The following is a 22,687-nucleotide window of genomic DNA, read 5'->3' as shown; positions in this document are numbered from 1 at the left end:
AGACTAGGGCAGGGCAGCCGGGCAGGCATGCATATACATATGTAAGTCAACCTTACAGCTCTTTTCTTCTTTTCTGCCCGGCCGCGGGGGCGCCCTCTCCACCCCCTCCTCTCCCTTGCGCCGCGTCGCGCGTGCGCGTCCCCTCCCATTTTCCACCGCTCGTTCCCGGGCATCCTTCGCCTAGATCTCTGGGTGGGCTTTCTGCTGCAGGCCAAGGGATGGGATGAGGGAAGGGGGGTGGGTCGGTGGGCTTTCCTGGGCCCGGGCAGGCAGCGTTGGATTTGGGTATTTGGGCGGTAGGTAGGCACCCACTGCACGCCCACCAGCGTGCTGCATGAAGGGCGGCCGGCGCGACCCCACCATGCTGCATATGGAAGAGAGCACAGAAGGGAAAATGGGAGTTGACCAAGCATTGAAGCAAGGGCTCGACCGCATGTCAGCGACGCGAGTGGAGGATGGGCTGGAGGATGGGAGCAAGCAGGAGCGAGCAGGAGGCCGCAATTCAACCCTCACCTTTTTCTACTCCGGCTCTTGTGTGTGTGTGGAGGCCGCCTCCCACCCACCAGCACACGCCTACCACTTTGTCCTGCCTGCCCCAGTTAGGAAGCATGCGAGTCCCCGGGACGATCCACGGCACTGGGGGAGCACGTTGATTGTCAGGTGAGTCAGATGTCCGATATTGCCATGCCCCCTCCTCGCATTGCGTACCTGCGCATGCATCAGCGTTGTGCGCTGCTTCCTCAGGCTATAGCACCTGATTCCAATTTAATGTCTGGGACTTCAATGTCCGGGACTTGTGGGCATGTGCGAATTGTCGGCCGCTGGCATGCGAGCAGCAAGTAGAAAAAAAAAAACGCCGTTTTCGCACATGTCGATCCCTTAGGCCGGCCTGTTCGCTCCGTGTCAGCAGCTCCCCGAGCTCGGGTCCGTCTGGCCGGTTTTCGGCTTGGACCTGTGATTCTTGTCTCTACCACAGGGTTGGGCAGCCATTTCCCCATGCACCATTGCCCTATGGCTTGCGCCACTGTAGTCGGCTCCCAGACCCGTCCGGCCCCTGTTACGCCTTCGGGGACCCGGGAAGGCCCACCCAGGTACATCATCCACCGCCGCTAACTGCCCATGTTGGACAAGAGGTGCCTATCCCTAGCCTATGGGCCCGAGAGGTTGGGCCGTTGGGCTAGATAGTCACCGCTTATTGGGAAAATACCTCGTGAGCTGTACCAAGGTCGTAGCCAGGCAGTAGCTAGCCGTTCATTGCTCCTCAAAGCTCCGCACTACGCATCAGAGTGACAGGTGACAGAATAGCAGCGGGTGAAACGGAAGGGCCAGGCTAGGCCAGGCTAGCTCGGGCCTGTCAATGATATGAGTATATGCATCGAGCCTCGACGAATATGAGCCTAGGCGCAGTTGCGCTGGAAGCAGTGGGTTGCCTCCCTCAAAATATCGCTCGCCGTGCCAGCCGGTCCAAGAGCAGTGGCATGGGCGCTGGTTGGTAGGGGTTGGGTTGGCTGGTGGGACTCGGTGTGCCTCTTCGCATCGTTCTCTGGTCACCCCCCATCGAGTTAGCTGCGGTCCTGGAGGCAGGGGTCGGCTAATTGCTGCGTACCTTTGCCTTCTTTCTCTGCCCAGTGAATTTGTTCCTATTTTTCATCCCTTTTTGCTGTCACCTCCAGCACCCTTATCGCCCATCTCTCCATCACCTCATCCACTCTTGCACCTCCCGGTTATGCAGTGTAATGGAACATGAACATGAGGTCTGTGATCTAAGCTGGATTCGAGACACATGCTTAACGTTTCTATGAGTTGCATTGGGGTCAAGCGTCCCCGTCTTTTGTGTGCTGGTTCGTGTCGGAAACAGCAGTAGCAACAGCAGCAAAGCAGTACCACCGCCAGCGCTCAATTCACTCGATATCGCGAGGCACGGCATGCTTCGAAACAGCTTGACTCGGCCGTTAGTATAGCGCCCTGTCTGTCCATCACGGGGAGGGCCGGTCTAGAGGTACGCAGCTCTGAGGCAGCCAGTGGAATGCCCTGAGCGCATGCCGTTGAAGTTCGGGGAGCGTCACGAGTTTTTGCCGTCAACCAAAGGCAGTCGAAACCGAGGTCCTGTCTTGTGGGGAGACAGGCCTAGCCTGGGCGCTGTCAGTGATTGGAGTGCATGCGGTGCATAGTTGACGAACGGCTAGCGCAGAGGCCGGCCGGCGAGGACATGCCAGATCTGGCCCATCGGGCTTCTTGCTTGTCCCCCGATTGTGTTTCCTCGGGCTCGACGGCCTCGATTGGTGGCGCGGACATGATATTGATGATTGCGGGCGGTCCTTTGTTTGGGCCCAGACGCCGGCCCCATGTTGGCTCCCTCCGAGAGGCCTATTGCCGAGCCGCAGCCACGAAAGACGCGCTGTAACATTGAGGCCGTTGGCTGACTATGCAGGACATTCGGCCCTTGGTTCATGCCGCATGCGTAGCGACTTATCCAGACCCTCGTGGGTAGGACCAGTTAGTCGATGGGTGGCTGTCTCCTTCGGCAAAGCACACAGAGAACAGCACCAGAGACAATCGGTGGCTCTGGTGTCAAGCCCATGGGGAGTGGTGAGTAAGACATGTGGTGACCTCGCAGCCAAGCGCGTTCCCGCCCAACCGCCCAAGCTGGGCCAAGCCAATTCCGCGATGCATCGTCGGGGCGCTGGGGAATCGGTCATCTGGGAGCCTCGGTACGCGGGCCACATATGCAGCGGGAGGTGCTGTGGCTGCTGGTGGAGCGGAGCCCTGGCTAGACCGTGGAACCGCCAAAAGGCAAAAAGAAAAAGGAGGGCTCGCTGGAATTCCCTAGCGAGAAAACGTAATTCTGCAAGTAAAGTCAACCAATCATAATTCGAGAAAATCAAAAATACCCTAGACCAGCAGCTTCCCTGTTGGCATCCAAAAAGACGGTGGGACGTTCGCCCAAATGAGGGCGGAGCGACCAGGCAGGCACCACTGGCTTTTGCATCTCGGATACCGCCCGCCGATGGAGAAGGTGCGATGGAGAAGCAACCTGCCATCCTGAGGCCAGAACATCCTGAGGCCAGAAGGAATCGGCCAGAACACTGCCACAAAGGGTTAGATCAATCTGATAAACAGCGGACAGCGGGCAGCAAGGGGCCCTGCCGCGGTCCTTTCCGCCTCTTTTTTTCTTTCTTTTTTTCTTTTCGGTGCAACCTGGGCAACACACACCAAAAAGAGAACAGTGTGCCCGACATGCTGCACTTCTGCCTGACTGTCGCGATTTGAGCCTAGACGTCGCCTGGCTCTGCACCACCACCACGTTGTCTCCCTGGTCCTCTCCCTGGTCCGGCCAACAAGAGCGCGCCCACCGATGATCCAACGCTTGGCTTCCTCTTTCTGTCTGCCGCTGTAGCGTCAGCGCGCTTGTTCGACACTGACTGGGGCCTTGGGCCTTGGGCCTTTGCCTCTGGGAGTCTTCGCTCCCTCGCTAGTCCCGCTTCCGGGTGCGTCCTGCATGAATGGAGCAGCCAGCCAACTATCCAGCAGCCAGACGAGGGGGGTGGAGGGTTGAGGGTTGAGGGTAGAGGTCACGGTACAAGCTGTCCGATCCGCAAGCCCGCACCTGGACCGACACCAGACACAGTAAACGCTGCCACCTCGTACCCCCAGCCGTGAACCGAGAGACGTGCTTGCCTGCTGCCCCATCCACCCCGGACCGGCCGTTTCTGCCCTGTCTGCAAATCCCATCTACCGGTTTTTCTGTCCATTTTCTCGCCTCCGCTGGCTTAAGCGGGCGAACTAGCGGAATCCGCCGCGGTACCATGCCCGTTGCAAACCAGGCCCAAAACAACAGGGAGCTCCCAAACTCAGCGGCCGGACGATTCAAGTCAAGTGCTAGGCCGGCCCCTAAACCACAAGCGGACTGTCAGCTCGCCGTCACTGTCCGACGCGGCACAGATGCCACTGCGTCTGAGTCCCCACGTCTGGCCATGTGCCCGACGTATGCCGAAAGCTCTCCTTGTGTTGCCGTGCCCATCCCTCTCCATGCCCCCATCCCCGTCGCGCACCGCATTACCGGTCAGCCAAAGTCACCCCGTCCCTGATTTGTCCAACTGGACAGGCTCTGGGGGATGGGACGCTTGATTTCCATTTTGGCTGTACTGCTGGATGCGCCCACGCCCCCTCGCCTCTGGTGAGAAATTAAGACAGGACAGGGGAAATTCTGGCCAGATAAAAAAAAATGAGCACGAAAAAAGCCCAAACTAAGCCATTCCCTCTTCCCACCCACACACCGCACTAAGCAGCCAAAAAAGGTCACCTAAACCATGCCTTTTGGTCTTCACAAGCATGGCCGAGGAGTCTCCGGGTCTCAATGCTTCCATCTATATGGGTAATCCCCGCCTCTACTTTGCTCTACCCTCACACCCCTTCGTCATGATCCATGGCACCCTCGGCCGCCGTCTATCCCGGCCCAACATATCTCACTCTGGCCACATTACTCCATAGGCCTTTGCACCACACACGCCCCTACCCTGCCCATATCTCCACCAATGCAAATCCGTGGGATTTGCCCCTCGGCATATGCACCGCTTTTCAATTTTTTTTTTTCTTGTCGTCTCTATCTTATATGCCTCCTGATCAGACGAGCCTGCCGCCCCAGCACCAATCCGAGCTCGACCCTTCTTCCACGAGTGGGTGTATTCAAGGATCACCCCACGGCATGAATCCCAGACAGGGGGGTAGGGTAGGTTACGGAGGGTCCAGATGTGTACCCCCATGGGACTAGACCGACATGGCTATCACCACATCCACCATCGCCGTCGTCATATCCGCCTCCCACCATGCTCGTCTCGAGCGGGGTCAAGACCGCACCGGAAGTGGTCGGTCCTAGATATTGACGAATAGATCCGTCACTCCTTATCCCCCATGGAGGCACTCCTATGGAAACCATAGACCTTTTTCGACAGGGGGGCCCTCGCAAAAAAGGTATAAATAGGGCCCCTTTGTTCGGTTCTGGTCTTTTTGATTCATCTTCCTCTTCCATCTGAACTTCTTCCTCAAGCTTCTCCCCAGTCGAACTTGCTCAGACGAAGCCGCTTGCTTGACACCTTGTTCACAAAGCGCCTCCTCCTCACAGACCTCCACCAACATCGCACTACACTTCACCCATACCCCGAGCACACATACCACAGACACACTCCCACACGCACACATCCTCAAACAATATCATACTCACCGTTCCGTCATCGCTTTTCCCTCCCGGCTACACCTTAAAAGCCACATCTTGTCCTCCCTGAACCTTTGCGGGGAGCAAACACTATCGATTTGGAGTCACCATCTTTCCACCTCGCTGTCTGCTCAAGCATATAGCAACTTTGCCCACAGCACCACCAGAGCTCGGAGCTGCTATTCCACACTCACATCCCACCACAATGTCGTCAGCCTACGGCAGCGAGTACTACCCGGCCAGCGGCGCCCTCCCCATGGCAGTGCCAATGGGCAAGGATGGCCACATGGATCACTACGGCGGCTACTACGCTGGTGGCGACAGGGGCCATGGTGCCTATTCTGTCTCGCCGCCCGAGTCGGAGGCAGCGGGTAGCAGCAGCGCCGCATCCGCGGGGCTGGCCTCGTACAGCAGCGGATCGGGATACTCGTCCTCGGCCATGTACTCGCCTGCGGCGGGTTACGGCGACGCGAGCGGCTATGCCAGCTACGCGGCCAGCAGCCATGGCGACTACGAGAGCGCTGCGTCGGCCAGCGGGGTCGACTTCAACGAGTACGTTCAGGAGCGTTTCGACGAGGTCCGAAACCCGGTTGTTATGGACAACTGCACTGTGACACAGGCCAAAGTGTGAGTTTCCGCCTGCCGACCCCTTGCAATCACACCTCTCCCGATTCCCGGTTTCGCCAACGCAGCGTGCCGACTTGCCATGCTCGGCAGCCGCACACGGCCGGCTAGTTGCGTCTTTTTGAGAGGTGCGCTGACGAGAAGCCGAAATTCACCGTGGAATCATAGCTCCGGAGGTCTGAACGCCAAGCACCGTGAATTGCTCGACCTTCAAAAGAAGGCTCAAGCCCGCCTCGCAAAGTCCCGCGCCAGGTACACGGAGGGGATGGCCGCCGCTTACGAAGTGCGCGAGGACCTCGAATGGACACAAAAGACGCTTTCGTAAGTGGTTCCCACAGTCCCTGGTCTATTTTATTTTTCTCAGATTCCCCCGGATCTGTCTGTTCTTTTCCTTTTCGCTTTGAATTTGGAGAGTGGACGAAGCGCGCGCATCGACCCTTTCTGGACCCTCGAGAACGAGCACGCATTGCCCGCAAACATTCACCCAATTCGTTTTTGGAGCCCAAGCCAATTCCTATTAAACATGTTGCTAACACAGCTCGCATTTGGCACAAAAAAAAACAGGTCCATTCAAGCAAAAGCCTCCAAGAAGCACACCAAGGAGTACAAGAAGGCCCGTGAGCGATACCCGTCTCCGGACTACTAAAGTTCCAGATGCCGCGGACGTCGTTCCCGCAAGGTTGAGCCTCAAACTCAAACGCCAGGCCCCCAACCACATTTCTAGACCACCCTGCCTACCCCTGACGGTTTGCAACGTTTAGCGTGCGAGTCGCTCTGCCATTTTTAATCCTTATCGCTTCTCATGAAGAAGACGATGCCTCGGGAAAGTTCCCGGAATCAGATCTGTCTTTTTTTCCTTCTGGGTCTTTTTTTTTTTTTTTTGGAGTCGTCGTTCGGTGTTTCCTGCCACCATTTAATTTTTCCAGTCATTCTATTCCCACGCATTGTCTTGGATTTTGATGTTACACGCTGCCCCTTCAGCCGCCGGCCGCATCGCACGCCCCCTCCATTCCTCGATTTATGGTGTTTTCCCCAGGCACGGTTATGCAGGTGTCGGGATGGGAAAACCCGCCGAGTGGTGTGTGGGGGAGGCGAGCAGAGCGAGCGACAGGGGTTGACAACAGGATCGCTACGGGGATAAAAAAACCGCACCGGGAACTGCCGTTGCATTTTGCAGCGCGGCAGACAAAGGCCCGGCACACGCGTGCTCCTGCACGTTAAACGCCATTTTCCGTGCTGCTTTGGCTCAAGAGGCCCCGATGGTGGTGTGGCGGCTGTTGGGGTGGTGAGGGCGTGTCTTTTCGGATTCTGACTCCCCTCTCTCTGCTCCTTATTTCTCCCCACCACCCATTTTTTCTTATGTTTTTTTTCTTACTCCCACGCGGGGCGGTTATTCTTGCGAGCATTACGGGCTATGATTGGACGAAATCTGAACGAGCTGGGGGAAAACGCCCATCTTTCTATTTTGGGAGTGTTTGCCGGGCAGGGGAGGGGAAAAAAAAGCCATGGCATGTACAGGTACAAAGCCTGCCGATTTCCCAGCGCTGCGGGCTGTGGGGGGATGACACCCCTAGGGGTGTGTGCTGCGCTGGACAACAGACGCTGCAAGGAACATCTGGGCTGGGAAGCCAGGCTGGAAAGGGTGGGCGGACGTGTGTGTGGACCAAGGGCCCGCCGCGGGAGTTCCCTTGCACCCGGTCGGCGCATGGCGACATGGCTGACGGCGGAGACGGAACTCTGGCCGAGATCTGGACACTGGGAATGGAAAAACGGAGAGCGCTTGTCTGCTTTGGGCTATGGGTATTGCTGTTTTGGGACGAGACATGACGGCAGAGTGCCGGTAGATAGACCAGGGGAGGGGTGACGAGATGGAGGGGAAGGGCGGAAGAGCGGTGGGAAGGGGGCACCTCCAGCCTCAGCTCGCTCTCTGGGCTCTCATTGGGCGTTCAGGTCGAACCTCTCGGCTGGTGTTTTTTCCTATTTCCGGTCTCGATACGGTAGCGATAACTTGGTTTTTTTTTCTCCCTTCCCTCTTTGATCCTCGGGCCTGTGCCGCCGTCCCCCTTGGCAGACGCCCCCCTCATCCCCCTAGCCCCTCTCTCGCCCGTGTGCCCTCGCTGACGTGGGAGGAGGGCGGATGATCATGTGATGTGGACAGAAGTCGGTGGTTGCTTGACTTCCGATGGTGTTGGAGGGGCTGTTTTTTTATCCCACCCCCTGATATGTCACGTGACCATATGTCCATACCCCTGGCGAGGCGTTGAAGCCCGACGTAGCCCAACGGGAGGGGTAGGGCCTGCGCGGGGGGTCTGCAACGGGGCGAGGAATATGACGTGTTAATTTTGTTGAGGAGGAATCGGCTGTTTTGTTCCCTTGGGGCCAGTGCCGTTCTTGGAAGCATGCTGCTGCTGCTGCTGCTGCGCCGTGGCATCATTTCACGTCTTTGACGTCCACTGGTCGCCCGACGCGCCTCGAGGGTAAAATGCTTGGCGGTGAGTACGTACACCCCCTCATTATACTTCTCTTCCTTTTTTTTTTTGGTTTCCAGGGGTACGTTGTGCTTTAGTTGGTGCTGAAGGAAGAAAAAAAAAGAACCCTTCTGATTCCCCTTTGACTTTTTCGAGTTGGTGTTTTTTTTTGGGGGTGGAAACGGAGACAAATCAATAAACGTGACCGCGGGGCGGGGGCCAAGAGCCTCTCGGCTCCAGGCCGAGCGACTTCTCGAGGCGCGCCCACGGGTTCTCGTTGAACCTCTGGTCGTAGTAGTCGAGCCACCACTGCCGGCCCGAGGCGGACGGGTCGCCGTGTCGGCCGCTGCCGCCGCCGCCCCTGCCGTGGTGCTGGTGGTGTTGTTGTTGTTGCTGGCTGTGGGGCCCCGAAGTGGGTCCGTCGCCACCGCCGCCAGCGGGCGGGCGCGGCGGGAGGCCAGCAGGAGGGGTGGCCACTGCGGCGGGTGCGCCGCCGCCGCCGCCCTCGTCGTTGTCGTCGTCGTCATCGTCATCGTCGAGGTCGATCTCGTCGTCGTTGGTGGAAGGAGCAGCAATAGCAATAGCAGCGGCGACAGCGGCGGCGGCCTGGTGGAGGGGCAGCTCCGCGCTCTGCGGCTGCGGCTGCGGCTGCGGCTGGGCTGGTCGCCGGGCGCCCAGCGGCGTGCCGTTGGCGGCGGAGCCCTGCGGCCGCTCGACGAAGGCGTCGTTCATGCGGCGCTTCTTGGACGGGCGCGTCTGGGCGCCGAAGCCGGCGAAGCCCATGGTCTCGGCCATGAGGGCGGCGTCGTCGGAGCCGTCTGAGCCGTCTGAGCCGTCGTCGTGGACCGACATTTTTTTTTTTTTGTTGTTGTCGTCGTGGTCTGGGGCTGGCTGCGTCTTTAATCCAGGCGGCGTACCAAACTTTGTAGGTGGTGCGAGGCTAAAATAAAGTTGTGTGCAGCCTGGACTCTCCTCGGACTCCTCGGAATGGAGGAGGGACAGAGATGATGTGGATGGCTGGCGCGAAGATCAAAGCCGCCTGAATGGGAAAGTGGTCAAGGCGCATGTCAGAATTGAGTTGTGGTGTTGCTCTGCAGACAAGGGGTGCGTCGTGTGGCTGACAGGCGCTGGAAGGGCTTCATATTCACCTTCAAAATCCGCCCAAGACGGCTCGAAACTCTCGGCCTCGGTTTTTTTTGTCGCTGAACCCCAGTCCATTCAAATTACAAATGAAACGTCATCCTGTGTTAGCATGCCAACCTCGAGGGTCATCTCGGCGGAAAGGCAGAGCGAATCGACTTGAAGAAGCTGGATTATGGACGGTGCGGGGCCAATAAGGCGACCGGCTGCCTGGAGAGGAAGGCGACCTGTCCAGAAAGCGACATTCATTGGTCGTCTCCGCATCACGGTCATAGTGAACCCAGTCGCCGATAACTACGAAAGCGGTGTCTTGAGACTGTTGCCGAAATCCAGCAAGAGATAGGACACCAAGACAACCACAGAATTGGGGAATAAAACGAACTAGCGTCAGATTATACTGTCCAGCATTGAAGCAGCGATGATACAGGCAGACAAGAAAAGGCTATCAAATGGTGAGCAATCAATCAGACTTCCATGTGCCACATAAAAACAAAACAAAACAAAAGCAGACCAACACGCTCACTCGGCCCAGTCCTCCTATTCCTGATTCTCTCCGCCGTCAACGTGGCCTTCAACGCCGCCGCGGGTCCAGCAGCGGTAGCGACAGGGGCGCATGTCAACGACTCCAGCGCGCCGCCCCCGCCCGGCCGGGTGCTGGGGATCGGGGCCGCGGCGGGCGCGACAAGGGCGGGTGTTCCGGCGTTTGTCGGGCTCCTCACGCTGGTCAACTACCTTGGTGTCGGGCCCGCACATCTGCTCATCGTGGTCAGCAGTGTCTTTGGCCTGTCGGTGCTACTCACGGCGCAGGTGTGCAATGAGGCACTGGGTGAGAGTTGGTCTTTTTCTTCTTTATTCTCGTTTTCTTCCTCTCTTTCTATACGGTTTTGGATTGGAGCTCTAGACTAGGATGACGGTTCTGCTTCCAACGGCCATGATCCAAGCCGGGCTTACATACAAGAGACTGACTACTTACATGCAAAACAGCTCCGCCCGAACTCCTCAAGGCGGCACTCGTCGCCGCCGTGCCGATCCAGCTCGAGACAGCGATAAGAATCAGTAAGTCATGCAAGATTACTTTACTTTCCTATCATCACCCAGGTAAACGCGCTTCCTGGTAGACCAAGATCTCGACGCAACGCTCAGCGCTTGAAATATTTATGCAAATTTCCCGTGGAAAAAAGGAAAGACCTAACGTATCCGGATCCACATGCTTTGACAAAACAACCACAGAAATAACACCAAGCGGGAAAGAATATAAAAAGATAGGCAAGGCGCGCATGCTTGTCACCCTTCTAATCCGATATTTACAGATTATTGGGTGGGACGCCCTCTGTGGTTACACTTTTGCGACGATGGCTGGAAGCCTGGGGCGGCCCGTGTGTTCAAGAACCGCCGCCGCCGCCGCCGGAGGTGTGTATGGCGCTGTGTGGGGGATTTCCAAGCTGATATCGGACTTTGCCTCGAGATGGTTCGAAATTAAAAATGAGTGAGCACTGTGGCGGCCAGTAAAGTACTACTTTGCCTACCCGGTACAGCGCTTTAATTTTATATGTCACGGTCCCCCGGAAACAGCCATCACCCTCCGGCCACGTCCAGGTATGCCTTCTCCTCTTCGACGTCGGCCCCGGACGGCGGCGTCCCCTTGGTTGAGTTGCTCAATAAACGCCCTCGTCGCTACATTCTTTCTCATGGTGGCTGTGCAGCTTTTGGCGCTTTTGGTACCATTCGTGTTCGCTTGTTTAAATCACAGTTATAGGGATGATATCATTGCGTTATGGCGTGGAACGCACTCCGCGGGTGGGGGGACGTCCTGCTTCGTCGCAGACCAAGAAAATAGGGGAGCCTCTTAGGCCCTCATCCCCAAGGCCCCCTCCATCGACGACAGTCCGCCCCGATCATCCAGAGAGCATCATTTGCAGTGTTTTCAGCGTGTTGATTCGCGGCGGAGACGAGATCAAAGACACGTTCTTCGCTTCCGCAAGATGAACCGAGAAGATACCATCAACCATGGCGGGCTTCATATCCCTTTCGTCGCTGTCGCCAATATATGCAATATCGCCAGAGCCCACGCCCAGGTGCTGCAGGACCTTCCCGAACAAGCCGTCCACCTTGGATACCCCGAAGCGGTTTGTCGTGGCGAGGAAGTCGACGTAGCCGGCGATCCCGAGAGCTTCGACCGTCCGCTCCTGAGCATCCTGTGGGCCTTCGGTGATAACGACAATCTTTTTGCCAAGATTTTTGATAGTCGATAGGAGGCTTAGCGCACCGCATTTTAACTCGAGAGACGCCACCAGGGTGGCTTCGTAGGAGGTCAGGAGACCGTCCATAAACTCCGTGTCGTGGGGGAGCGAGAAGTGCTCCAGCAGCGAGAACCGCTCCTTCCGGTAGTCGAAGGACGTCTTTCCGTCGGAGAAGGCGTTCGCTGTTCCTTTTCGGAGGATCTTGGAGTACTCCTCTTTCAAGGCAGGCGCGGGGACTCCATGCCGCTCAGTTATTTTTGAAAAGACGGTTGCGGTGGCGGCAGAGGAGGCGCGGCGGAATTCGTGCAGGGTGTCGTCAAGGTCGAACCCCACCCATGTCTTCTCCAAGAGGATGGCCCGGAGGCGTTGCTCATGTTCATAGGTTGGAGGGGTGTCCATGTCCGAAATCGGCCGATGGGGGCTGAATAGATAACACAGAAGCAGCAGCACGGCCATGTGGGAACGTTGGTTTAAGTCCTTGAGCGGTCTTGACAAACGGTAGCAGGTGTATCATCTCGAGTCGGAACCAACGGACAATGAACATCTGTGGTGGGGCATGCCGCGCGGTACTTTAGCGGATGCATTGGGCGTGTATCAAATGGACGGTAGGATTTGTGTAAGCCCACTGGTAGCTTGTCATCTATTCATACACGCGTTGGATTAGCTAGAGCTTCACTGAAAGCGCGCATGTTCCCCCAACTGTGGCCAATTCAGTTTGTTTTGCTGCTGGAATGCCAGTATCCCCTGCCAATTTTGTATTTGGGCAACGCGATTTGGAGGTAGCTCCAGCTCGAAGCTTCTGCTTGGCAACAGGGGTGTTGGAGATGCCTGGGAAGCTGCGACACGATACGCAGGGTCCAGGCGCAGATCGCTTCGGTCAATTGGACCCCCCTACTCGACTCCTGTCTCCTCTCTAAACCCCAAGCGCAAGACTCACTCTGCAAAACACCGACGCCTCGCTATTCACTTCGCAACCCAATTAATTCATTAATTTTCCCCTGCTCTGCTCAAACCAAGTCTCGAGCCTCGGAACCTGTTTCAGCTGTCCTCCTGCCCACAGCCAAAATGTCGTCGCCAGCCATCACCCTCCAGCCCCCGTCCAAGTACGCCTCCTCCTCCTCCTCCTCCTCCCCGACGCCCGCCCCGGACGGCGGCCCCTCGGCCGAGCTCCTCCACCGCACCTGGTCCGTGACGCACTCAACGCTGTCCATGTGGCGCACCGCCCGCAACGTCCGCATAACCTACAAGCCGCTGCCGCCCTCGTCGTCGTCCGCGGCCCGCATGGACGATCTGGTCGAGTACGAGAGCCGGGACGGCGAGGGCGGCGTCAAGTCCGTCGCCGGCGTCGACACGGCCTCGGCCGGCGGCACCGCCAACACGTCTTGGGACTGGCGCGGCAAGGGCCTGCTCTTCTTCGTCACGAGCCACTGGGAGGTGCTGGGCTGGGGCGAGCGGCCGCTCGCGTCGTCGGGCCACGACGACAATGGAGGGGGCGCTGAGAGGTGGGCCGTGACGTGGTTCGCGCCCACGCTCTTCACGGCCGAGGGGCTCGACATCTACTGCGACCGCCCCGAGGGCCTGAGCGACGAGACGGCGGCCCTCGTGCTGGCGGCGCTCAAGGATATGGGGGTCGAGGAGCTGGCGGCCATGGTCGAGAAGGACATGCAGCCCGTCGAGATCTCGCTGCCGTGGAAGACCAAGTGACCAACGGGAGAACAAATGACGCGCGTCTCTGACTGTTCTTGTCATCTCTTTTGCTTGTTTTGCTGAGCATGGCGTTTTGGGCGGGGAGGAAACATGGGCAAGATCAAAGTTTGTTGGAGTAGGCTTCGTTGCTGGTATTGTAAGCTTGTAAGATGGAAATAGACCAAGCCAAGGTGGCGGGATCACCTTGCCAATCGTTACCCCTAATTTACCCGTCATCCTCTCCCCTAATGCGATGACGCCTATCGTGACCACTCCGACCCCTGTCGCGCTCGTCGCGAGGCGAACGGCTCCGTCGGCGCCCGTCTCTGCTTCGGTCCCTCCTGCGTTCGCCGCTCCGACTCCTGCTCCGGCCTCCCTGCCGCTTTTGGCGGCCAGGCCCATCATGTCCCTGACCGTGCCTGCTACCGCGCTCCGAGCCCCCCTCACCATCGTGCCCCCGATCTCGTTCCCCGTCGTCCCGCCACCGCCGCCCCCGGGCGGCCCTCCTCCTCTCCTCGGCCCTCTCCCGCCGCCTCTCGTCCCGCCTCAGCCCCCGCAGCGCCTCCTCGCGCTCCTCGGCCTCGCGCCGCCTGCTCCTGTTGACCTCGCGCGCCTGCCTCGCCCCCTTCCTCATGGCAGCGAGCGGGTCGTCCGAGACGAAGCGCGCGGCCGCCCTCGCCTTGCGGCCCGGGTCCTCGCGCCCAAAGACGTTGTGCGTCGGCACCCCCTCGGGCCCCGCGTCGTCGCCGCCGCCGCCGACGTTGGTCTCCTCCTTCTTCCCGCCGTCAACGTACCACGGCTTCCCCGCCACTGCGGAACCCCTCCCCGCCGCGTCTGCGAGGCGCATCCCCCCGCTGCCGCCGCTGTCGTTGGCGTGTTTCTCCGCGGCCGCCCGGTTACTCCTGCCGCCACCGCCGCCGCCGCCGCCGCCGCCCTGTCCAAAGAGGTCGATGTGGCCCCTGCCGTCCACGATCGGCCGCGCCGCCACCGCCGCCTCCTCCTCCCCGCCCGCCCGCCTGCCCTCCCGCCCCCTCGCCTGCAGCAGCGCCGCCTCGGCCTGCCGCTCGCGCGCCACGCGCATCTCAAAGTCCGTCTCGTCCTCCCCGTGCCGCCTGCGCGGCCTGCGACCACCCTTCTCCTTCTTCCCCTCCTCCTCCTCCTCTTCCTCTTCCTCCCCCACATCACCGTCCGCCGCCTCGCCGCGCAGGACCGCCATGCGCCGCGCGCCCTCGCGGTCCCGCCGCCGGTCCTCGGCCGCCTGGTCCGCGGCGCGCGCGGCCTCCTCGTCGGCGCGCACGCGCGCGATGTTGGCGGGGCTGTAGACGTTCCATGACTTCTTGCCTAGGAGGTGGCTTTGTTGTCGTTGAGTAGGTTTTTTTTTGTGGTTAGTCTCGGGTCTGTCTTCGCGTGTAGAAGAGGCTGGTTGGGCTCCTACAGTGGCATTTTTCGACCAAGCTTTCCGCGCGCGCGGCGCGCTCGAGGTTTATGAGGTAGTTTGGTCGGTGGTAAAGGAGATCCCTGTCAGGTGATATCTCCGTCTAACAAGTCGAACGGTTCTCGGGAGCTTTATTGCTGTTGCGCCGGGCTAGAGGTAGATAGATGAAAGTCGCGACGTTGGGAACTTAATTGAGGGCGCGCTGGCTGGGATTATGACGCCCCAGGCCATTTCGGCATTGGGGCAGGCAGCGGTCCGGCCCACTGTGGGGAAGCGGCACGTCAGCGTCATGCCGCGAAACTGCAGCGCCGTTACAGGGGTTCAGCTTTCCCACGCCGCCGACTTACAGGCTGAGAATTTGTAAGCATCAGACACAACACCAACGAATCTGGTATCCAAATCCAACGCTCCAGATCCAAAGACACTGGCGTTTCTCAATTTGTGCGCAAGCTACCGACACAGCGATCGACTGTAAATAAATGACTTGCAAAAACGACCGAAAGAGGGGTATCCTTCCTGATTATATCCTCCCAACCGCCGATCCCAGGTATCTCGTTTCCTTCCACCCCCTCCGCCTTACTGACACGGTCCATTGCGTCCAATCATAGCGAGTGCCATATCATAAAAAATACATAGGAAAATCCAAAAAGATCCAAGGAACTGGACGTGCCAAGCCCATCTGTCCATCCGTCTTTGGGTGACGAAGACGGGAGCAAAAGGCTAGCGGCGTTCCAAAGGGAACAGGGCATAGCATAGCCCAGAATGTACAAAAACAAGATAGAATTCATGGGGTTCCCCTCATGACTCAAATGTTCTCAATCACGCGGGCATTCAGGGCCTGCTGATACCCGCTATTGTCACTAGCGGCGAACTCGCGGAAGGGGTTGTTGTCGTCATCGTCACCCCCGGCGGCCCTCGAGCTGTTGGCGGCGGCGAACTGCTGCGTCGTCGGCATGGTCTGGTTGACGCCTGGCAGGAAGATGACCTTGCTGTTAGCCGACTTGGCCATGGCCTGCATCGCCTCCAGGTAACGGATCTGCATGGCGGGCGCGCTCGAGAGGATGTCGGCGGCTTGGCGCATCAACTTGGCCGACTCGACCTCGGCCTTGGCCGCGATGATCTTGGACTCTCCGATGCGCTTGCTCTGAGCCGCCATCGACAGCGACTCCTGGAGCTCCTGGCTGAAGATGATATCCTTGATGAGCATGCTCTCGACCTGCACGCCCCAGCCCGCGGCGACGTCCTCGATGATCTCGCCGATGGACTGCGCGACCTCCTCGCGCCGCTCGATGACGTCTTGGAGCACGCGCGCGCCCACGACGTGGCGGAGCGTCGTCTGCGTCCGCTCCACGAGCGCCTGGCGCACGTTGGCGATGCCGAAGGCGGCCTTGTGCGGGGACACGATGTGGTAGTAGATGACCGACGTGAGGTTCAGCGTCACGTTGTCCTTGGTCATGCAGACCTGCTTCGGGACCTCTGCGGGAGGCAAGATATGATGCATCAGTAGTGCCATCGCAACACGCAGGGCGCTCCTTGGGGCTCACTCACCGACGATCTGAATCTTGACATCAACCTGGACAAGGCGCTCGCTCAGGGGGTTGATCTTGACCAGGCCAGGGTCAACGGCCTTGTAGAAGCGGCCGAATTTGGTGACCAGACCGACGTTGCCCTGATTCACATTCTTGTATGGGTTGGGGCAGCAGATGCAGCAGGGGACGGAGCCCATGGTTCCGATGATGGCACCGAAGGCATTGACTGTTGTTGGGAAGAGCAGCGTCCATGGTCAGCTTTCCTCAGTTCCTGTCGACCCAACAGGTAGTGCGGCCGCCTATCATCCCGACATACTCATGATGCCGTAGAAGCCCTTGGGGTTCGAGTCGTCGCCGACAATACTCGCGTACGACTTCTGCAGGTCCTCCTGGCGCGGCGGCTGGACCGTCATGTTGACCTGGGGCCGGAAGCCGACGGTTGGCCCATCGCCAGACTCGGGCGCCTTGGCGGCCCTCGAGGTGCCAGCGCCGCCCGCGCCGTTGGTGGCCCCCGACATGTTGGTGTTGGCCGGCGCAGACATGCTGGATCGCGACGGCTGTCAGGGAGGTGGAGCTGCTGCAGACAGTGGCAGACGGTGGCAGATGGTGGCTCGCGCTTGCGACTAATGGTGGGTGGAAGAGCTTGTCGCAACCCGAAAAGAATTGGGCAGGTATTTTACTTTTTATCGTTTGGGAACCAAAGCAAGCTCGGCCAAGAAATCGCAACGTGAGGGGAAAGAAACAATTGGGATGGGTTGACGTTGCACGTCTCGGTATTTATGAATGGCCCTTGTCCCAATTCCCAATCCCCGATCCATCCTCAAGCTTTTATTATGTGGTCTTTTGCTCGGGCGTCGGGTCACGCTCTCTCGGCGTGGTGACGCTGGGGACTGGGCAACGACAACCACATTTTGGCGCCCAATCAGTGCGTCGGAATGCTGCGAGGCAGTGGCAGCGCAGCCCTTTCGTTCGCCTTCAAGTCCCCCAATTGCCATCCTTTGTGGCCGCAACCTCGTCTCCATCCCACCCACACCCTGCCGTCGCAAGCAGGCAGGAGCTTGGGCCGCGTGCGGGGGCCTAGGAGCTAAAACCGCCCAATCGGGCGGGGGGCGCCAAAGGGACAAAGGGAGCTACGGTGTGGAGTGTGGGGAACTTCCCTTCCAAAGGGAACGTGGCGACGGAGAAGGCGAACCACAGGGCAGATCCCAGGACAGCCACCGAGGCCCAAAATTGCTTGCTGCATTTCCCATCCTATCAGCCTGCGGCTTTGGTCTCACCGCTCCTACGGGAGTCCTTCGAATGAGGCTGAGGGTCTGGTTCTTGCACGGCCCAGCACAGGGACCAGAAGTGAGCCAACTAGGTAAGCCAACCAGGTAAGGTCATCAGGGTTGCTGCCTGTGCCCTTGGCTCTCTCGGCCGCCCACCTCTCCGGGGTCACTTGCTGACTGACACCCGCCGTTATTATGCGCGCCGAGTGCCGCGAAATTGAAACTGACATGCCATTCCAGTGTAACCTCGCCAATGCAATGCAAGGGCCTTCCTTCCCTCGATGCCCAGGCGTCGGGTCATCATCTTTTTACACATCTGATGTTACGGCCTATTGTCGGTTCCGCACCACGACGAGACGACACCCAAAACCATTCGATGCATCTCCTCATCGGGACATTTCCCCTCGCACGCCTCTTGTTTCAAACCCCGCGCTTTCCGATGACGGACGACTTTTGTATCCCGTCCCAACCGCGAACCAGCCCAGACGGGAGCTTAATGATAACTCCCGCGAAACCAAACGAAACAAATCACTATCATGGGCCCATGTCTAGCCTTCCATGCTTCCCCAGCTGGAGCAAGATCCAACACATCCGTGAGGTTCGAACAAAACAGAGCTGGCTTTGCTGCACGCACCCAATAGTCCCAAACACAGCCACCCTCACCTGGCCACTATCCCCATAGAGTTGACCTCGTGCCGATCGGTATCCGTATCGTCAGTCAGATTATGACGATGGTCATCCTCGGCAGCGGATTGTCCAGAGGCCATCTCCCCACACACACCCAAAGGTGCATACTGTACATGGGCAACCAGCGCGGAAACGCAAATACGACCGCATCACCAACACCTCTGCCCAATCTCATCCTTTCCCTCCCCACCATGACCAGCCTCGTGATCCCGCAAAGCCTCGCCGTTCCGATCGACCCACCCAATGAGCATACGCATGTATCGTCCATCATCGACTGCTGCGCCTCGAAAAAGGAACAGAACCCCCGACCCAAACTGCAAAGAGAAATCTTCTAGAAGAATGCTCCCATACACCCACTTGCCCGGAAGCTAGCCCAGATCTTCCCCCCAGGCCTTGGCGAAGATCTAAGGCACCATGACGTCCGTCGATATTGTGAACAGGTCCCTTTCATGGCAACCACCGTTTGCGCTGCCACTAACTTCCGTCGATGGCAGGAAAAAAAGTTAGGGTTTTTGTTGCCTAGTGGTGGTGGTATCAGCCCACAGCCGAGGCATTCATAGATTACACCAGCAGGTTGAACCTTTGTTCCGCTGACTGCGATATGCCCCCGGCTCTTCCCGGGACAGGTCGCCGTACGCGCCCCTGTAGCGAAGGTAGACAAACGAGACTGCTGCGCCCCCTCTCGGTCGTTCAATATGGACTGCGCTAGGGAGCTGCACCCGCTATCGTGCTTCTCTCGAGCCCGGTGTTAGGTCAGCTGCGCCTGCTCGGTTAAGAAATCGCCGACAGCCAGGCGGAAAGACATTCTCCGGGTGCCAGAGCCCACATTACCGACAAGCAAACCCTCTACGAAAACATATCTTGTGGGAACAACATGGTGGTGCACCCTTGCAATCGAGTTCCCAGGGTGAGGCAAAACATGTTCATGGGTATCAGTCTCGATGACTATGTACAGAGAAGATCAAAGAAAATGGACTGGTAGGTGAAGGAGAACCTGTATAGAAAAAAGGCGCCATGCAAGCAAAAATGCATTGAAATCATCCAAGAAGACAGCCAAAAACGGAGAAACACCCCCTAATCCCTCATCGACTTCCCAATCTCGCTCTGCCAGTCCTTGGCCCGCTCGAACCCGTTGGAGTGGGTGTGAAAGTCAAACATGGCCTTCTGGACCTCCTCCATCGAGTTGACGACAAAGGGGCCGTACTGCACCACCTTTTGGTCCAGTGGCGTGCCGGCCACGAGCACGAACCGGCCGGGCGCCGCGGCGTCCCCGTCGACCGAGGCCAGGATCGCCTCGCCCTGGGGCTCGAAGACGACGTTGTGATACTGCGGCGCGGCCCTGACCTCCCCCTCACCCTCGGCGCTACTGCCGTTGCGGAACTTGACGTCGGCGCCCTCGAGCACGTAGGCAAAGGCGTTCCACCCCTCGGGCAGCGGCTGTGCCACCTTGCCGCCGGGCTTGATCTCGACGTCGAGGATCCACACAGGCGTGTAGGCCAGGTCCTTGACCGAGTCGACGCCGTGGCTCTGGCCCGAGATGACCTTGATCTTGACCTTGCCGTCGTCGGCCTCGGCCGCGGGTATCTCCTTGGCGCGCAGGTCGCGGTACCGGGGCTCGCACGACTTGAGGTGCTTGGGCAGGTCGACCCAGAGCTGCAGGCCGACGTTTGCGCTGCCGTCGGGGTTCTGGCGCGGCATCTCGGCGTGCACGATGCCCTTGCCCGCCGTCATGAACTGCAGGTCGCCCGCCTCGATGGTGCCCTTGTTGCCCGCAAAGTCCTCGTGGTCGACGCCGCCCGTGAGCAGGTACGTGATGGTCTCTTGGCCGCGGTGGGGGCTGGCAGAAGAAAGAAAGAAAGAAGAATAGTGTTAGCCACGGCGCTGCTGGACGCGAAAGGGTATCTACTGTCCCCCCAATGCGGACTCGGGCGGCAGACTTACTGGTCGGGGAACCCGGCACCGGGCTTGATGGAAAAGTGATCGAGCATCAGGAAAGGGCTAAAGTTGCGCAGCGCCGGCGTCCCGACCGAGCGCCGCACGCGCGCGCCCGCACCCTCGGCCTGCTCCACGGCAAGGAAGACCTTGCGGATCGCGCGGGGGACGGACATGTCGGTCGCGTAGAGGTGAGTCTCTGGATGCTGCAGTTCGGGGGCGGCGCCTGTTGCTCTTGCGCTCGCTGCGGTCGTCGTCGTCGTCGTCGTCGTCGTCACGATGTCCTGCTTTGCGGCAAAGAGCTCTCGCGAGTAGCGGTCGTAGGTCGTCTTCAAGCTTGCGACAATGTCGTCGACGCGGTCTCGAAAGAGCAGTATGGAGCAGAATCCAACCAGTATGGGTATGAGAATCGAAAGGGCCTTCATGGGGGGCGATCGAGGAGCGGGGCTCCTTATATAGAACGGGGGAAGTGGTGGTCGGTCGGTCCCAGAGCCTCAGTGGTCAATCGCGCCCAAGATACCGAAATAGTGGCTGTCAAGATCCTTGATTTGCAATGGGTGGCATCCGAAAACCCGCGCGAATAACCAATTGGTGCATAAGCAGGCAGAGAGGGGCCTGCCCGAGAAACAAAGAGAAGCTTCCCATCTTCGCGACGCCCGCTAAAAAAAGGCTGCCGCCGCCGTCAGTGTCGTGGGCTTTCAAACCCCTTATTCTTGGCCGACAGCTCCCCTCCCCCCACCGATATTACCAACTGTTACACATCACGCCCCGCGGGGCCAAACGAGGTCTAGCGTGGTTCTCTGGGGACCCTACTTTGTCAGCTCTCTGTCAGCCCATTTTGGGACCTCGGCGATTGGAAGCTGCCCGCGGCGCCAGGAACATTCGAACCGGGCATCATGCGCCTGGAATGGAAGTGCATCACTGCCCAGCGTTCTAATAAAACCTCGCTATCCAGCCTACAATGGCAACAAGACACCTCGTGCTGTATGCACCAAACACGAAGCAGTGCGCGGAATGCCCGTGTCGGTCCTGGCCGCCCTGCGCTAGCACGTGGATTCCATGCTCGTCCAAGTCGCCGTGCTTTGTTCCTGTCGCTCGAGCACTCACGGTCACCCGAGGAAGGCCTCGGACTGGCCATCGAGATCTAACGTCATCGGGATTGAAATAGAACAACGTGCTATTAGAACCGTCAGCTGGTTTATCGTACGAACTATAGCACTACTCATGCCTCAGCCGTGGCCGCTGGTGTCCCCAAGCCCCAAAGCCCCTGATTCCCTCGTCTTCTAAAGAAGGCTGCGCTGCCAAACAAGAGTGCCTTCGTTGCAAAACATCCCCGAGACCCCCAACACCATCATAACAAGAGAAAAAAAATGTGGAGGGTAGATGGGGGCTGTTGTTCAAGCAACATGAGAAGATTCCGGAAACAGAGAAAAGACGCCGCTGACAGTCCGTCGAGAGAAAAGGAGAAAGGGTCAAGTCAGTACAAAATAGAACAAGGAAAGAGAATAGCAAGGTATAACAAAACAATCTTTCCCGTCTTGGCCGATAATGCATCGCGTTTTGGGGGCGCCCGTCTCTGAGGTCCAACCGTCTGAGCTGCACAAAATTACAAGAAAACAAATGAGAGAAACCGAGTGTGAATGTCCGAAAGTTTCTTGGCTGAGATAATGGGGGAGAGAGGGGCACCGGCAGTGCGTTCTGACAGTGAACTGCTACGAACCAGTCTCAACGCACGAAAGAAAGTCGTCCGACCTCGGACCAGCCATCAACCGCGAAGCCGTTTCAAATGAGCAATGGCCAGCCATGTGCGGTCTGGCAACATCGCCGCAGCTGTCTCCAGAGACTCCCGCCCTCTCGAGTTGGTCTCTTTCGAAGGGTATTTGAGGGGTGTGTGAAGGGGAGAAAGACGAGAGTCTCGAGCGAACCACTTAGCCCAGGAGAGAAATCTAGTTGTTAGCAGCTGCCTTGGCCTCTTCCTTCTTGGCGTTCAAGAAGGTCCTGGCCCAGCTCAACGATTCGGCCGTCACAATCAGGGCGGTGCTGAAAAGAGCTTTGCCGTACGCGACCAGGGGGCCGCTGTTGCCATCACTGTTGATGCTCTTGAACTCCTGGTTGTAAGTCGTGAAAACGTGGTCCTTGCCCTCGACGCCCATGCGGTATGGCAGGGTGACGAGGTTCTGAACATCGGCGTACAGCTCGGCCGACGGCTTGGTCACGACAGGGAAGGTCTCGTCCACCCTAGCGAGCGTCTTGTCGCCAATGTCGTCGGCCCTCTTGACGTAGGGGCTGACATACTGGTAGGGCTTCGCGAGGTAGGGGATCACGGGCTTGGCAAATGTCTGGTAGGCCGAATCTCCCAGCGCCAGGCCCTTCTGGCCATACTGGTTCTGCTTCAGGGCCTCGACGCTGTCGTTGACAACGGGGTACTTGAGAAGGTGCTGTGGCGACATGTCTTGTTAGCGTTTT

At 58.6% G+C, this 22,687-nt stretch overlaps 12 protein-coding genes across 13 annotated transcripts in view; 4 read left to right on the top strand and 8 right to left on the bottom strand.

Moving 5' to 3' along the window:
• Positions 1–154: 154 nt before the first annotated feature.
• GGTG_10827 (hypothetical protein) lies at positions 155–777 on the top strand. The gene has a single exon (XM_009228704.1). The coding sequence runs from the start codon at positions 335–337 to the stop codon at positions 662–664; it is 330 nt and encodes a 109-aa protein (XP_009226968.1). The 5' UTR covers positions 155–334; the 3' UTR covers positions 665–777.
• Positions 778–1,397: 620 nt separating this feature from the next.
• On the bottom strand, positions 1,398–2,295 carry GGTG_10826 (hypothetical protein; the record flags this gene model as incomplete). The annotated part of the gene is made up of 2 exons (XM_009228703.1): positions 1,398–1,543; positions 2,181–2,295. 2 exons carry the CDS (start codon positions 2,293–2,295, stop codon positions 1,398–1,400), a joined length of 261 nt encoding a protein of 86 aa, XP_009226967.1.
• A 586-nt stretch (positions 2,296–2,881) lies between these two features.
• On the bottom strand, positions 2,882–3,239 carry GGTG_10825 (hypothetical protein; the record flags this gene model as incomplete). Its single annotated transcript, XM_009228702.1, has 2 exons — positions 2,882–3,086; positions 3,214–3,239. 2 exons carry the CDS (start codon positions 3,237–3,239, stop codon positions 2,882–2,884), a joined length of 231 nt encoding a protein of 76 aa, XP_009226966.1.
• A 1,670-nt stretch (positions 3,240–4,909) lies between these two features.
• On the top strand, positions 4,910–7,914 carry GGTG_10824 (hypothetical protein). The gene is made up of 3 exons (XM_009228701.1): positions 4,910–5,839; positions 6,005–6,157; positions 6,401–7,914. Exons 1-3 carry the CDS (start codon positions 5,418–5,420, stop codon positions 6,480–6,482), a joined length of 657 nt encoding a protein of 218 aa, XP_009226965.1. The 5' UTR covers positions 4,910–5,417; the 3' UTR covers positions 6,483–7,914.
• Positions 7,915–8,496: 582 nt separating this feature from the next.
• On the bottom strand, positions 8,497–9,156 carry GGTG_10823 (hypothetical protein; the record flags this gene model as incomplete). The annotated part of the gene is made up of 1 exon (XM_009228700.1): positions 8,497–9,156. The coding sequence occupies one exon, from the start codon at positions 9,154–9,156 to the stop codon at positions 8,497–8,499; it is 660 nt and encodes a 219-aa protein (XP_009226964.1).
• Positions 9,157–9,658: 502 nt separating this feature from the next.
• On the top strand, positions 9,659–11,334 carry GGTG_10822 (the record flags this gene model as incomplete). Of its 2 annotated transcripts, XM_009228698.1 has the most annotated exons (6): positions 9,863–9,896; positions 9,977–10,276; positions 10,429–10,500; positions 10,675–10,930; positions 10,980–11,040; positions 11,201–11,334. In XM_009228698.1, the coding sequence occupies 6 exons, from the start codon at positions 9,863–9,865 to the stop codon at positions 11,204–11,206; spliced, it is 729 nt and encodes a 242-aa protein (XP_009226962.1). In that variant the 3' UTR covers positions 11,207–11,334. The 2 variants fall into 2 exon arrangements, with proteins under 2 accessions (XP_009226963.1, XP_009226962.1); XM_009228699.1 differs by lacking the exon at positions 11,201–11,334 and having other exon boundaries at positions 9,659–9,896; positions 10,675–11,132.
• On the bottom strand, positions 10,487–12,814 carry GGTG_10821 (hypothetical protein). The gene has a single exon (XM_009228697.1). The coding sequence runs from the start codon at positions 12,138–12,140 to the stop codon at positions 11,340–11,342; it is 801 nt and encodes a 266-aa protein (XP_009226961.1). The 5' UTR covers positions 12,141–12,814; the 3' UTR covers positions 10,487–11,339.
• On the top strand, positions 12,337–13,695 carry GGTG_10820 (hypothetical protein). Its single transcript, XM_009228696.1, has one exon. The coding sequence runs from the start codon at positions 12,750–12,752 to the stop codon at positions 13,386–13,388; it is 639 nt and encodes a 212-aa protein (XP_009226960.1). The 5' UTR covers positions 12,337–12,749; the 3' UTR covers positions 13,389–13,695.
• Positions 12,791–14,939, bottom strand: GGTG_10819 (hypothetical protein). The gene is made up of 2 exons (XM_009228695.1): positions 14,806–14,939; positions 12,791–14,722 (listed from the first exon to the last, which is right to left on the bottom strand). Exons 1-2 carry the CDS (start codon positions 14,811–14,813, stop codon positions 13,597–13,599), a joined length of 1,134 nt encoding a protein of 377 aa, XP_009226959.1. The 5' UTR covers positions 14,814–14,939; the 3' UTR covers positions 12,791–13,596.
• Positions 14,940–15,162: 223 nt separating this feature from the next.
• Positions 15,163–17,116, bottom strand: GGTG_10818 (erythrocyte band 7 integral membrane protein). Its single transcript, XM_009228694.1, has 3 exons — positions 16,651–17,116; positions 16,354–16,560; positions 15,163–16,281 (listed from the first exon to the last, which is right to left on the bottom strand). Exons 1-3 carry the CDS (start codon positions 16,874–16,876, stop codon positions 15,611–15,613), a joined length of 1,104 nt encoding a protein of 367 aa, XP_009226958.1. The 5' UTR covers positions 16,877–17,116; the 3' UTR covers positions 15,163–15,610.
• Positions 17,117–19,131: 2,015 nt separating this feature from the next.
• On the bottom strand, positions 19,132–20,945 carry GGTG_10817 (pirin). Its single transcript, XM_009228693.1, has 2 exons — positions 20,231–20,945; positions 19,132–20,126 (listed from the first exon to the last, which is right to left on the bottom strand). The coding sequence occupies exons 1-2, from the start codon at positions 20,644–20,646 to the stop codon at positions 19,364–19,366; spliced, it is 1,179 nt and encodes a 392-aa protein (XP_009226957.1). The 5' UTR covers positions 20,647–20,945; the 3' UTR covers positions 19,132–19,363.
• Positions 20,946–21,300: 355 nt separating this feature from the next.
• The window catches only part of GGTG_10816 (CAP20), a 3,803-nt gene continuing 2,416 nt past the window's right edge, over positions 21,301–22,687 (bottom strand). Inside the window, exon 3 of the mRNA XM_009228692.1 lies at positions 21,301–22,659. Within this exon, the coding sequence (XP_009226956.1) occupies positions 22,168–22,659 (492 nt within the window). The 3' untranslated portion in view covers positions 21,301–22,167. The remainder of the gene's footprint in view (positions 22,660–22,687) is intronic.

Source organism: Gaeumannomyces tritici, assembly GCF_000145635.1.
Source record: "Gaeumannomyces tritici R3-111a-1 unplaced genomic scaffold supercont2.6, whole genome shotgun sequence".
NCBI classification, from domain to species: domain Eukaryota; kingdom Fungi; phylum Ascomycota; class Sordariomycetes; order Magnaporthales; family Magnaporthaceae; genus Gaeumannomyces; species Gaeumannomyces tritici.
Note: the sequence above shows the minus strand (reverse complement) of the source record. Positions and strands in the feature narration are given on the sequence as shown.